General features: G+C 35.8%; 1 protein-coding gene across 3 annotated transcripts in view; it reads left to right on the top strand.

Annotated features, from left to right (window-relative positions):
• The window catches only part of Fbxo38 (F-box protein 38), a 51503-nt gene that overhangs the window by 18581 nt on the left and 17441 nt on the right, over positions 1-15481 (top strand). For all 3 annotated transcript variants that reach the window (XM_004854371.4, XM_004854370.4, XM_004854369.4), the window contains exons 6-13: positions 1339-1476; positions 2495-2632; positions 4966-5059; positions 6598-6728; positions 10212-10382; positions 12027-12169; positions 13043-13253; positions 15046-15165. In XM_004854371.4, the coding sequence (XP_004854428.1) occupies positions 1339-1476; positions 2495-2632; positions 4966-5059; positions 6598-6728; positions 10212-10382; positions 12027-12169; positions 13043-13253; positions 15046-15165 (1146 nt within the window). The remainder of the gene's footprint in view (positions 1-1338; positions 1477-2494; positions 2633-4965; positions 5060-6597; positions 6729-10211; positions 10383-12026; positions 12170-13042; positions 13254-15045; positions 15166-15481) is intronic.

The raw sequence follows: 15481 nt of genomic DNA, 5'->3' as shown, positions 1-15481 counted from the left end.
ATTTATGTGAATGATTCAAGAGCATAACACTGATAGTGATAAAGAGGTGCATAGTGAATCAATGAGCATAAACAGGGAATGAGGAGTTATGTCCTTTGAATATAGACTAGCATTACGGGAAAATGCAGATCGGGCATAGGGTTACCTATCTTTGGGTATGTCTGATGCATGCTACTTTAGGATTCCTAATCAGTACAACAGTAGTACCATCTTCAGAGTACCTGCTAAACTTTGTGAATTCTGCATTTTGCATCTTAATCTGAACCTCATTTTCTCTACTTTTCTTTCTGTGGTCTCATCGCCAGTTTTACTTCCCATCTGTTGCCTTACAGTGTATATGCATAGTTCAAGCTAAAGTTAACCATTCTATTTTGAGAGGATTAAGAGATAATCTTTGTAGGTTAAGTAGAAACATTCTGTATAGTTTAGCTTCTAAAAAGCTAACTATTCAAATACTCTAATTTTATTTAATCTAGTTACTCTTGCTAAAAGGGCTTCTACTACCTCAGGTTTAAAAGTTGCATTAAACTGGTTTTGCCAGGTCCTATTTGTTAAATATCATCACCCTGGATCCATGGGTTTCACTGGTAGACATAGGACTTTTGGCTTTTTTCTAGCTTACAGTGTTCTTTCTTATCTCCTGAATTTTCCACCCAAATACCAACCCCTTTTTCCAGATATGGTCCTCCTTGGGTGTGATTTCTGCTCTTAAGCCACTTATTAATCAGGGGCATAAAATAACCCCAGTTTGAAATATTAAAATGAGCGACCATTAGATTTCTCATTTTCTCAGGGCTATGTTGGCTAGCTTCTACCACATATTTACAAATTCCTAAGAATATATTTGTAGATAAGACTTTTCAAGCTCTGACTTGGCTTTCTTGTAGAAACCACAAAATTTAAAATCAGCTAGCCTGACTTTGTGCTGAGAAATTCTGTTTTCTTATTGGTGGAACAGTGGCTATTGATAGACATATGGTAAATTTGCATTTCATCTGCATTTTACAGTTTTGCTTTCAGTAACCTATTTTCATTTCATATCTTCTGGGTAAATGTTTCCTAGAAGAGTTGTACCATTATGAGAAAAGCTTATATGTATATAATGTAAAAATACTTCTTAAATCCTTCTAAAAATGTAGCACAGTAATAAACTATTTTTTACAAGCCTGTTTTAAATAAATCAGACTTGATGGACTTTATGTGACTTGTTCTAATAAAATTCCCCTTGACACATGAATTGTCAATTTGAAAAGTAAACTCTTAAACTGGTATACAGAGTACAGAGTATTTTTGTGATTTTCTTGTTATTCTTTTTTTTTTTTTGTATATGTGCTTCAGGGGTGAATGTTCCTGAAATTCCTTGTATCCCAATGCTCAGGCATCTTTATATGAAGTGGGTAAGACTCACTAAACCACAGCCATTTAAAGACTTTCTTTGCATCAGCTTAAGAACTTTTGTCATGAGGAACTGTGCAGGTAATGGTCAATGATTATGGTGGAATTAAGCATGATATTCTAAAAATATTCTAAAGCAAAGTCTGTAGCTGCATTATTATATTATGTTGTTATTGCCTGTGTTTTATAACTTATCTTGTGAAGATAAAAGTACTTTTTGTTTTAAAGACATTAGAAACATGAATTGTGTTTGATGTTGGCCAAAAAAAGCCAGGAACCAAAATAGTAGACTGTATGTGTATTCCTTAGAAGCACTTTTTAGATTTCAGTATGCTTTCTTTGTCTCTAGTCTCTTAATTATATTCCTGTGAATAGTTGTCTGGCCTAATCAACCCTAAACTTTGTTTTTATGGTATTTCTGACTCTTTTCTGGTCACAGCTGCCTAGTCACTGTATGACAATGTTATACAGTTTTCACTTCAGTGTCTTTCCTTGTACTATACTACTGCAGTTTTATCCTGAGATATTTACCTCCATATTTTTATATATACTTCAGAGCCTTCCTTTCCAACTTGTTTTTTATCTTCTCTTTTTTTCTTTTTGTGAAATATAGCAGATCTTATTTTGAGACTTGATAGATTCTGCTTTCTAATACTTTTGTAATTCTTCATGTTCTGTCTCTGTCAGGTGCAGGCCTTTGATGCACAGGACCATGTTTTTTATGATCTTCCATAGTATCTAGTATAGCACTGGGTACATAAAAGAAGTTTAAGTAGTTGAACTGTTACTTAAGGATCATATTTTATCTTGGCTTTCTCCCTATAGTTATTTTGAGCTCATAATTATTGGACTTTAGTGTATTTATAAGAAATACTACATATATCCATTGTTACTAAAAAAACTTTGTACTGAATAAATACATGACTAATAGTTTAACACTTTATTTTGTAATAGGAATTATAGATCACAAAGATCCAAAAGTTTGAGTGTCATTTTAAGACAGTTTATAAGTTATTTATTTCAGTTGTTGATTTGAAAATTCATCTTTTTAAGGCAGTTTGTATTGCTTCATTAAAGATTTTTTTTTTTCTCTTTCTAGGGCCCACAAATTCCTTAAAGTATGTCCCTTTAGTAACGGGCTTATCCTCTGCCCGAAACTTGGAACACTTAGAAATGGTTCGAGTTCCTTTCCTTGGAGGTCTTATCCAGCATGTAGTTGAAGACAGTTGGAGATCAGGTATCTTATTTTCTTTAGTTTCTAAATATTTTAAAAATCAGTGTTAAAAATTCATTAAGCTTTTGTTTAACTTCTCTTACAAATCTTTTTAGAAAGAAAATACTTGTCAGCAATTGCATTTTGGAGAATAAGTATCTGTGAGCATAGGCTTGTATTCATTTTCTTTTTGTGCATGCCAAAACTTCTTAAAATCAACAGTAGCAGTAATAAAGCATGTTTTCTGGCTTGCTATTACTTATTACTTAATATAATACCTCTTATTGTATTGGGAATCACAGAAATAGGAATAGGGATTTCTAGTACCCTTTGGTGATAAGACATATGATTTGGATACCCTCAGCCCCCCAAAAGAACCATTAATAGTGTTGATGTTCAATATTTGTTTAATACTTTATAGTACATAAAATAATACTTTATAGTACATAAAATATACCTGTCATTTGGATATTATGTCCCTTCATCAGATGATAGCTTTTAAAAGAAAAATAATAAATTATTAGATCCTTTAGCTATAACTAAATAATAAGTACAAGTTGTACTTTGCGCCAATCATCTTACTGCAGAAAGAGATTTGCTAAATAGAAAATAGTTGAAAAGTAAAAATGTAACATTGACTACAAAAGATAAATGGCTAATCTGTCTTAAGTATCATCGATAATAAATAGACATATAGTTAACACTAGTAAAGTATAATAAAGAGTAAGTGGTACATATGTAGAGATTTTGTCAGTTAAATCTGGAATAAGTGTACTTCATTACATCGAGTCAGTGGGATGGCACAACTTCCCTCTAGACCAACAGCATTATTGTTACAATTAGTAGGCTAAGAGTTAAAGAGGAAAAGAAGAACACAGTGGTCCATTTGCTAGAGAAGACTAGAGAGAGGTGTCAAAAGCAAGGTCCCAAAAGAAAGACTTTTCTTTAGTTCATACATAAGGAGGAGACTGCTGTGCTTTATGTTTTACTAAGGGAATCAGCATTCCTCACACAAAAATCAAGTCCAGATGGTCCAAAACTTGCACTTTTAAAAATGTCTTATTTTGGTGGGCAAAGATTTCTTAAATAAGATACCACAAAGCAGATACCATTAAAAAAATTGATGAATTTGACTTAATTTGGATTAAAAATTTTTATGTATCAAAAGGCATGATTAAGAGAGTGAAAAGCCAAGAGTAGAGTAGGAAAAGTTCTTTGAATATAGACATCGTATATGGGACTATGTTGAGAATATATAAAGAATTCCTGAAATTGGTAAAAAAAACGCATATGACCCAGTTAAAAAAAGAATGAGAAAAGACTTGACTGGAAAAGCTTTCATATAAGAGGTTATCTGTGTGTCCAGTAAACATGAAAAATGATGAGTTTTACTAACCATTAAGGAAATGCAAATTAAACTACAATGTGACCGAAAAGCACAAACAGGGCTGGCTACCTATGCATGACTAATAGGAGAAAGACATGCAGTGTAGTTAGCTAGAATGTGGAGCAGCAGGGTCTTTTTATACATTGCTAGTGAGTGTATAAGTGGATACAAGCCCTTTAAAATACTCTTTGACAGTGTCTGCTAACAGCTATACACATGTTAACAAATTGCATTCCTGCCTCTAAACCCAACAGAAGTACGTATATATGTTCACCAGTAGATGTATTAAGGATTGTTCATAGAAGCACTGTCCCTAAAAGATCCAAAATAGAAACAACTCACATGTCTGTCAGCAATAGAATGGGTAATTAAAATGTGGCAATGAAATACTATGCAGCAATATGAATAAACAACTTTAAACACTTACTGGCAATGATATAGATGAATCTCATAAACAAAAACATGTACAGAAAAATACGTACTTGGTGATTTTATTTATAAAAGTACAAAATGGACAAATCAATCCTGTGTGAAATTCATTGAGTTTTACAATCATAATATGTGTCCCCTTCCCTCCTTGGTTTCTTTTAGATAGTATGTTTTAAAAACATAAAAAAGAGTTAAAGTTAAGGAAGTATTGGTCCTGTTTCAGAATATATTAAGAGATTCAAAATTTGCCCAGAAAATGCCAAAGTTCCTTCTTTATAATTCCCCCATTTCTAGCTCTTTGAAAATTCTTCCTAGTTTAAATCTCTTGATGTTTTTGGATGCCATCAGAATATCTTTTCAGAATGAGAGTCTGTTCTCATTTCTTTTTGGGAAGTAACTAGTAGTTATAGTTCATCTTGAGATATTAATTTGAATTCACAAAATAGATTTACTTTTAAAAGAATAACTATTATATACAAATACCTTATTAAATATGCTATGATGAAAAGAAATACTTGTTTTTGTTCTTTTTCTCCTTTAGGTGGTTTTAGAAATTTGCACACTATTGTTTTGGGAGCTTGCAAAAATGCTCTTGAAGTGGATCTTGGTTACCTCATTATCACTGCTGCCCGTAGGTATGTTTCCTCTTTCCCTTATGCCTTTTATCTTAGAATTGTTTCTTCTGTATTACAAAGCTGGGGAAATGTGTATGCATATGTTTGTGTATGGAGTTTGATCTTGCCTTGTTTTCACTAAAAATGCAAATAAGCTATTTAAATAGTTAGTAGTTAGGTTATCACTTAGTGGAAGTCTTAATTTTAGGATAGGTGACCATTTGTGCTGCATCCTTAGCCAGCCAGCTGTGGAAGGGAGCAGTCTCATCAGAGAAAAGCTGCTGACTCTTTAGAAGTGCCTGAGTCCAAGAGAGGTTGCCATTGAAGCCCTCTCCAGAGCCATTGTCTCAGTCACTGGATGGTTTTTGGAATTGTTGTAATTGGTGCTAAAACTTGCTATTCATAAATCAGTGTTTTAAATTGGCTTTTGGCAAGTCTTAATTTATAACATCTTTAATATTTTTAAACTGTGCTTTCCAGTCACTTTATGCCACATTTTCTACTTCTTCCCTTTCAAAATTATGCATTGCCTTTTTATTTTTATGTTTAACGTGAATAACTAATTTTTTCAATTTATTAAAAACACGTTTACTTTTTATCAATAGAATATTAAGAATGTAAATGTAATAAACCAGGCTGACTTGAAGTAGGAATTTGTTACCTTCTTATAGAACTATATTTTTTATTAAAATGTTAACAGCTAGGATAAGAAAGATACAAAGAAATACCGGCATCAGTTGTGTATTAGTCAGTGCTTACTAGAGTCAGATGTAAAAGAGTACAAAACATCTGTCTGTACACTGGAGACCCGAAGGATCCAGTCAAGGGCTTGGACCCCACAGCAATGTCCAGTGCAAGTCTCTATCAGGAGGCAGAAGGATCTGCGTGGGAAAGGCCCAAGGACCAGTGCCAAAAGCTGAAGTATTGGGGCCAAAAAGCTGAAGGATCTGAACCAGAAGGCTGAGGAATCTACACTGGAAGCCAGGAGATGACATCCAAGGTGAAGACAGGGACTGAAGCTCTCCTGAAGAAAGAAAATAGCCAAAGCTCTTTCAAAGAAAAACTACCAAAGCTCCTCTGAAGAAAAGCAGTCACAACGAAGCTCTTAGAAGATCAGCTGAAATCCTTCCCTCTTGTTCTCCTTTTTATTCCATTCTACCAACAATCCTCTGTAAAGTGGGTCTTCTATGACCAGAACCATGCTGACTCAATTCTACTGGGTATTCTCACTCAAGTTGACAGTCAGTTAACCACCACAAGTTGCAGACTCTGATCCTGACTCATTAGGTTTAAGAAAAGACTTAGAAAAGATACAAGAGTCTTATTGTATAATTCATTGTTATTTAATGTACACCTTCAGTATACTGCCTAAGATTTGCCTGTACTTTGTAAACATTCCTGTAAGAATACATCTCTGAAAAATGTTAATGGAAGAAGGAAAGTTATTGACATCTATTATGCTTCAGTAAAATTACAAACTTCTTTCAGAACCTAACATCAGGAAGAATCTGATTCTGATGGTTTTTGTTTTATTCTGATATATTTCTCTTTGTTCCCAGGTTACATGAAGTTCGGATCCAGCCTTCCCTAACCAAAGATGGTGTCTTTTCTGCCCTCAAGATGGCAGAACTGGAGTTCCCCCAGTTTGAAACCCTTCATCTAGGATATGTAGATGAGTTTTTGCTGCAGAGTAAGACTTAACTCATTTTATTTTCTAGAATTGCTAAAGGAGACTGACTTGAAATTTGAACAAGGGTGTGCCACATTTTTATGATATAAGACAACTTAAAATCTTAAGTATTCTTAACTCATTGGAAAAGAAACTTTTAACTCAGAATGCCAATCATTTTTTTCTACATTGCTTCTGATATTAGCATATTATTGAAAACAGTGATTAGAAGTATATCAAAAAGATCCTAATCTAGATTTGGTGTTCCTTTTACTTTACTACCAAAGTTTCGTTTCCATTTTGCATCATTTTTTTTCACAGAATGTCATCCTTGGTTGCATGTATTGAATTTGATTTGCCACATTCTTTAAAGCTTTTCATGGTCCCTTTCAGATGAGGTCCCATTCCCTGCCCATACTCTGCATTTCCATAATAAGTCTGCTGGGGTTCTGGATTTTCCATATAGTCTGAGCATATAATGGGCAGTATTCATTTACTGATAATTGCTTCTGGCTTATTCACAGCGTTTTCTAGTATACACATAAATTGGGAACTCTTTCCTTTGGGTTGAGTGTCAGTTCATTATGAAAACTTTTTTCAGCATGACATTAGAAAAACACTCAAGAAAATTTCTACTACCAACATGTTTCTATTTTTTCCAAGAATTAGTTTCTCATGTAAGTTTCTCAAGTAAGAATTCTTGAACTCCATCATATCAGATGATATTTTTTTCCTTGGATCTAATTTGCACTATAGAAGACTATAAGAAGGCTTAGTTCCTCTGAACAGAACAGTCCAGGTCAAAAATCATGCCTTTTCCTTTTTTTATTTCTAGCCCTTTTCCTTTTCTAGTATATGTCACAATAATAGTTATTGTTTGGGCTTTTTTTTTTTAAATTGTTTTCTCAGTACAGGTACAGGATTATTTTAAAAAGTCAAATCATCTTTTTCTAACCAATACAGAAATCATTTTAACTTTGTATAACTTTGGAAATGATCATCTTTTTTTCACAACAGCTTTATAAGGCCAAGATAGTGGAGTTGTTTCATTACTGTATTTACTATCATTTTTCTGGTTATGAATGAGTTGCTAGTATTCACTATGTTTCTATAATATCTGTGTAGTAAGTTGCCGTATTAACTTGAACATGGTGTTCTTGCCGTAATTTTACTTTCTGTGTTTCTCAGAAGCTCAAAACTTGACAAATTTTGTATCTTCAAAGTGGCTACCTTTAGAGCAGTTGAAGAGCTGTCTCTCCATAGCACAAGTTTGAGTTAGAAATCTGTTTGAGGCAACAGGTAGACATTTATTGCCTGTGTAACAAATTTTTCTCTATACTGTTTCTCTCTCCTCCTCACGTTCAGTAGCGTAAAACTTTACTCTTACATTTTAATACAATTTAATAATCTCTTTCATATTTAGCAGTCTTTTAGCACTGACCTTTTTACCTGCCATTTGACTCTTGCACACATATATGTATACGTATTTATTTTCTCTTCTGTTTTTCCAAAGACTGCCTAGGATTCTCTGCTTCAGAAGGGGTGCCAGGTGACTCTAACAGACCATCTTGAGAGAGAGGAGAGGTCACTGCTCCCTCACACACTTTGGTTTCACCTTCCCCTTCTCTGTAATTTAGATGTTGAGATATCTCTCCAGGAGGAAAGTGGTAGCCTCTGGCAAAATCTGAGTCACTTTTTTTTTTTTAAAGAGTCTAGCAAAATCAATAAATAGAAACACCAGCTCTATCTCCTTTCATTTATGGCAAGGTTGGGGAGGTGAATGTGCTAGAGAGCAGGTAACTGTGTGTTAGACACAGAGACATAGCCAGCATGTGTCAGTTCCTGACATGGGTGGGGATACTGATGATGGGTGTGAGAAAATGAGTGACCTGAAGTGAGTACTTAGAGAAGGGACCTTTGTTTACATGGATTTGTCTCAGAGCTTTATACGAAGGTCGTAGGAATAAGCTGTTTAATCTTTACTCTAAGACCTTTGTACAGAGATGGAATTAAGGCCTGCTTGTTTTTTATCATAGGACCTTAACAGGTTATGTAAGCCTATGTTTTTTCATCTTTAAAACTGGAAATAAGACAACTTTTTCTTGAGTGGCTATGAGGAGTCAGTGAAAAGTGATGTGTATGTACATTTACAAGAATGTGACACTTAGGCCAGTGTTCGGTAAATGGCAGCTTTTACCTTCAGCTATCCTGTGAAATGAAGTGAGAAAAGAAACAAAAATGAGTATGGTAGTGGCAGTGACAGTTCACAAAGATTCTGACGAATCCTGGCACACGGAAAAACTCAAGAGCAGGAACAAGTTGGTAATACCAGAGGACTGAAGTCAAGACATGGATCTGTGTTAGGCTGTAGCATTTGTGTACAATAAAGAGGGAACAGGATCAGTTCAAGATTTGCTCCATCTTAAGGAAAAGGCGGGTTTTACCTCCAGTCCAGAAAGCAGGAGAAAGGTCCTTATCAGAAGGTTCAACTGTAGCTGAGTGGCATGGTGTGGGCTGGCCTGCACACAGTGCCATGCAGTGCCAGTGCCAGGCACTAATGGGAGAGAGTGACCTTTGTGAAGAGTAAATCTGGAAGTGTTGAGTAAATTGACTGCTTTAACATGTTCCAAGTTAAAGGTATAAATTATTGTAATGTTCAGAGCACCTTCACCAGAGCAACAGTTTTTTTTATACTGTGTGTCAGTTGATTTCAGGGACTATGAGAGACACTTGTTCAGCTGTTAGGTCCCCAGCATTATGGCGAACACCAAAGATAAAACTGAACCAAGTGGACAGTCCTCCTTGTCCTTCAAGGAACTCTTTCAGCTAGGTGAACTATCTTGGAGAGAGAGGGACAGACCAGTCGGAGAAATTATGGTAGAGAACAAGGGATAAAGCGTGACTCCCAAAGGTATGATCTAAGATGAAGGATCGTCTTATTTAGACCCACCTCCTTCACTTGTGACCACACAGTCGCCACTAGAACCCAGTGGTTAGTGTCGGAGTTAGAATTCCACTTTAAGGGCTAGATAGATATTTGCTATCCAGCAGTATGAGGTCTAAGACTGAATCTGAATCCCTAGTTTTCCCTTCTCTGCACCTGGCCAAACCAGACTCTGGAAACATGATCCTTACACTATAAAGGAGTTGCACTTTTAAGACTTGATTTTCATTTTTGAAACATAAAGCTAAAATGTCATGATAGTGTGAACCAATACCGTATACTGTATATATTATAAACCAATACAATATATCTGTTATGCTTTAAGAATTTTTGCTTTTTTCTTTTTTAAAACAATTGAGGATAATTTTTTCCTGCGTTATCCCTTGACTTTTTTCTGTTTCATATAAGAAGTGCTACCATATCTTCAGAATACCTGATTTAAAATTACGCCAGATGATGAAGACATGAAATTGCTCATTTTGGCTGCTAAGGTACAAAATTGATAACACTTCATCACACTTAAGAATTTGACTTTCTTCGCAATTGATTTTTCGTTCTAGGTAGAATGGCGAATGCAGATTTGGTGAAGTATGGTTTGGCTGATGTGGTAGAAAATCCTGGAATCATCACTGATATAGGGATGAAGGCAGTCAATGAAGTTTTTTCCTGTATCAAGTATCTGGCAATTTATAATTGCCCGCATCTGCATAATCCGTACAATTGGATTTCAGGTACTGTAGGCTTAGAAATACGACTACATTTTATTGATAGTGACATAATGCCTTTATTTTCCATGTGTGATATGATTACATTCCTAATGTGCAGTGTACATATTGTATATTGATTGTCTGTACAAGTTCTGGGAATCTTAGATAAAACCAAGTTAGACACATATGCAGTGCCTCTTTAAACTCCTAAAGTTTGCTACCTAGAAATCATCGCTGTCCGAGTTACTAGATTCAAGTGCCCTGGTCTATATATGTATTTCTTTGGGTGAGGCACACAAATTAAGGTTAGGAATTGTTGCGTAGGACCTATGATATTACAGTTATTTTCTTTAAATTACATTCAAAATGGCACATCATCTGACAGTACAAAGTACGTATGTACATCTAAAAACTTTAATTAGGTGACATATCAGATATTACTGACCTAAAATGAAATTTTCTGATGACTAGAAAACCTACTTTATTACATACCTCCCCTCCCTACCTGACCTCCTGTATGTAGAAGTATGAGTTTTGCACTTTATATTTTTTTCTACTGTTAGGAGTTCATTTTCCTTTCTGAAAAGTAATACTATTCGTTCTTTTAAAGGCCTTTAAATGCCTAAATTTACAAATCTTTGGATTCAGGACTAAAGAAAGTATTTCTCATGAGATCCACTTTAAGGAAACAAAATCCCAAGCTGCTAACTGCAGTACAGCCTCCTCCACTGTTAATCACCTTACCCGGGGTTTATATCCTCCTTACACAGCCACTTGCAGACCTGTCATAGGGCCCTGGGCCTCTACTGAGATTTCTCAATAGAACAGCCATGTCTTGCCTCTCAAAAGTTAAATTCTGTTAGTGGCCCAGCTAACTAAGAAATTATTAGGAAATAGCAACTTTAGGATGTAGCAGATATAGCTCACTTTTAAAAAATAACATTTATTGGGTTTTTGGTTTGTTTGTTTTCTTAAATACAGAAGAGTATAAAGAAGAAAACAAAAAATGGCCTATAATCCCATCACTCAGAACTCCTGTTAACACTTAAAAAAATAAAAGTAATACATGCACTTGATAAATTTCAAACAGTACAGAAAGGTACAAAATGAAAAGTCTCCTCTTCTCAAGGTAACCATTATCAACAGTTTCTTATATATTCTTCTGGACAAATTATTTGGTGCATATTACAGCCTATACATATTTAGCCTTTAAAAATGATTTATATCTACAAAAGGATCTTGGTGTGTGTGTGTATATATATATATACACATGGTCCTCTGTTTTTTTGCACTAAGTATATTATGGAGAGTCTCCATATCAGCAAATATATTCAGCTTTTTTTCATTTTCTGGAAGTAGCTGCAAAATGTTTTGTTAAGTGAATGTGCCATAATTTTTTTATCCAGTGTCCTATTGTTGAAAAGCATGTAGGTTGCTGACTGTATCACATTTTAATCAGGGCTGACTTGGTTTCATGTTAATATTTCCCAGGCCATCTAGTTCTCAAAAAGGAATTAGGTACAGAAACACCATAATACAGTTTTGGAGATCATAAAATAAGGGCAAAGTTAAAGAAAAAAAATTTGAGTCTTTGTGACCTGTAGCAAAATTCATCAATAATGGAGAAGTATACTTAAATTTTCTCTGGTCACGTTATTTCTTCAACAGACCACTCAAGATGGACTCGATTGGTTGATATCAACCTTGTACGGTGCCATGCTTTGAAGCTGGACTCCTTTGGCCAGTTTATTGAATTATTGCCCAGTCTGGAGTTCATTTCACTGGACCAGATGTTTCGTGAGCCCCCAAAGGTAAGTCACATTCAAGGGAATTTTTGTTTTGATAGTCAAGGGAAAAAATGAGATAACCTGTGATTCTTTTCTTTATAAGAATAATGCTGTTATAGTATTACAGTTGGACTTTTTCTGCCAGCCTCAGTGAAAGTGTAAAGTTTATAACAGTACATGACCTCTTTCTGTTCTTGAGAATGAGTAATTAGGGTGTTTTTGGAGAGGGGAAAGGACAAGTTAAATGGAAGCTCTCCTTTAGCAACTAGAGGTAAGATGAGAGTGAGGCTGGAAATTTGAGCTAAGACCCATACTAATACTCAGAATAATTAGTTGGTAGAGTAAATCTCTAAAATACAAATTAGAATTTATTTCAAATGTTTTACTTTGCTGCTATCTCTATTAATTTTTATGTCCTGGGAAATGTAAGTTGCCCAGTTATACAAAATTTCATTTTAAAACTGCTTAGCAGAACTAAACTTTCACAATAATAAAATCTTAATTAATCCTTTAACTAATCCTATTCTCTCTTGTCAGTTATTAATGGTTACATTCCCTCTGTTGAAGCAGTACAGTATAGTGGGAGAAGCTCAGGATACTTGAGAAAGCTCAGAATACTTAGTTTCCAATTCCAGCTATGCCACTTATTGCTCTTGTGCTATTAGACCTCCTCCCATTGTGCACCTCATCGTCTATGAATCAGACTAATAATACTAACCTTGCTTGAAGTGCTGTGAGCCTTAAATGAGATCTTTTATGCACATATGAGAACATTTCATAAATTTTTAAGTTCTACATAAATACTAGTTCTTATGTAAAGATGAAATGAAATGATATTGAACATGAAGTGTTCTATACCAATCCGAATTAATCACATGTGGTTTGTTTTTACCCTAGGGCTGTGCTCGAGTTGGTCTGAGTGCAGGTACAGGAATTGGGGTTTCCTCAGCCCTTGTTAGCAACCAGAACTCCAATAACGACAATGACAATAATGCCCCAAATAACAATGCCAACATACACGACAACAATCACCATCACCCAGATGATTCAGATGAGGAGAATGACTTTCGGCAAGACCTGCAGCCAGAACAGCAGTTTGCAGCCGACGGTAACCCAGATCTTTAGTGAGCTCCAGGCAGAAATGAATTTTTACTGTGGATCATATTTCTCTGGCTCCATCCTGTTCCTCTTTCCTGTTTCAGCTTATCCCTTTCCACACTGAGGAGAGCTGGGCAAGAAAGCACATGAGGGGGTGGATGGAATCCTCCTATTTGCTTGCTTGTTTTCAAAGCTGCCCTTGTCCACAGAACAAATGAATGCTTCCAGAATGGGAAAACTAATAGGTGATGTCGTGGGGGTTTGGGGTAGAGGCCTGGTTTAACTGAAATTTAACTTTCAAGATTCAGGCAGTATATCCCCTGAATATATCCTCAATTAGTGGATAGGTACATTCACCATGAATGTTGAGAACATTTTTGGATATTGCAATAACTGAAAAAATGAATGCCAACTATGTGCCATTGGACATACCTTTCTCATACCTTTATCATCAATAAGTAAATCTTCACAGTACCCAGCTAAACACGTGAGTGAATAAAGACCTACTGGATGTTAATTATATAATTATCTGTCTAGTTCTTTAATGTTTACTGAACAGCCATAGGTTCCATCTGTTTGTCAGTGAAGATGGAGTGAGATAGTTTGCCTTATCAGATTTTCAGTTTCCCAGTTGACCTCTAAGAACTGGGAAAGGAATCCATTGTAGCAGACTTCAGAGATCGCAGACCACCCATGGGAATCTTACAACAGCTGTGGTGTGGAACCACCCAGATCTTACAGACCCGGGTGTGGTGGGAGTTGTTGAACTGCACAGATTAGAGACTGTACTAGAAAATTATATGTCCCTAAGCTTCTCAGTACAGAGTGGAGAATACATGTCATTGTGAAATCACATCTTAAATGTAAAGGATTAGTACTGGTGTTGTTCTGACTTGAGTTGATGTCAGTTAAAGGTGCTTGAGAAGTAAGAAGGTATCAAGTTGAGTTTTTTGAATATTGTCTCAAGGGATTTAGATCTAATTTGGTAAAATGTTGGTAAAGCCAAGCATTTTTTAATTTACAGTTCTATAGGAAAATCGCCCTTTAAAAAAAATACAGTAAGCTGACACTCAACAGTCTGAAAATTTTCATAGCTCTTGTCCTCTGAAATAATATGAAAATAATCATACATTCCCATTCGTTGATAATCACTAAGAACTATGGTGAAAACTTTGGTGCACATCACATTTAAATGATGTTAAAATGTTAAAAGTGTACTTTGTGTATCAATAATCCTTGCCACACACTAGCCAGTAAATAATAACCTAATCTTCTAAGCAATGACCCTTGTGGTACTAGCCAGGTAAACCAGGCTAGAAGGGGCAAAGTAGCTCAACTAGGAAAAGAAAGGTAGAGTTGAGCTTCCCTGCACCTTCTGTCTTGGTTTACCTGGCTGGTACCTCAAGTCTCATTGCTTATGAGATGATCACAGGGTACTCTAATAGCTGGCTTTCACCATCTTTAAGCAAAGAGCTCAGGGGAAAATCATACAGCCATCCTCTGCAACATCTTCAGCAATGAACACGGTGCTTTTTTCTCGTAGCTGTGGCCCTTTCTCCTTGCTTTCATGCAGTGATATGCTTTCTCTACCAGTGATCCTTTCCCATCATGATTTCCTTTTCGATAGAATGATTGGATACCTCTTGTTAATGCCTCCACACTGAAGCAGTTATAAGCTGTTCTTCCAGAGTGAGCTTAGTAGTCAGTGAGGCTGTTCAGTCCTTGGGACTACTGCAGTTTTGCCTGCCAATGTGGTTTCTGTGCTTCTCTTGGTTTTTACTTTCTGTTTATTTTTGTTTAAGCGTTGAATGAGATGGAAGACATGGTACAAGAAGATGGAGAGGTGGTGCCTGAGAGTGTAAATGATACACCAGCTCATAGCCAGGCAATTATTCCTGTGGATGTGGATGAGGAGCAAGCCGGTAATCATATGCCTTCCCCCACTTGTCATTCTGAAAACGAGCCTGACTGTAATGGCAGAGATGAGCCAGAGAGTGACCGTTTCCTGACCTTTCAGCTTGTGATGGGTTGTATGCTGTTTGTTATTTAGGGCTATAAAAAGGTCCTTGGTATTATCCTTGCTGTATAATAACCTTGCACCCTCCTTTCTCATTGCAAGGACAGCAGAGAGGGGTCGTTGTTCAGTAAACAAACCAATATCTACCCTCTGTTGTTGGGTGATTTATGGTAGACTATGGAGTCATGGGCTCTTAAAGATTACCTAATAATACAACCTTT

Source organism: Heterocephalus glaber, unplaced genomic scaffold, assembly GCF_053883595.1.
Source record: "Heterocephalus glaber isolate CG9 unplaced genomic scaffold, H.glaber_assembly_v1.0 deba00001463, whole genome shotgun sequence".
Taxonomy (NCBI): domain Eukaryota; kingdom Metazoa; phylum Chordata; class Mammalia; order Rodentia; family Bathyergidae; genus Heterocephalus; species Heterocephalus glaber.
This window is presented reverse-complemented; position numbering and strand designations above follow the sequence as displayed.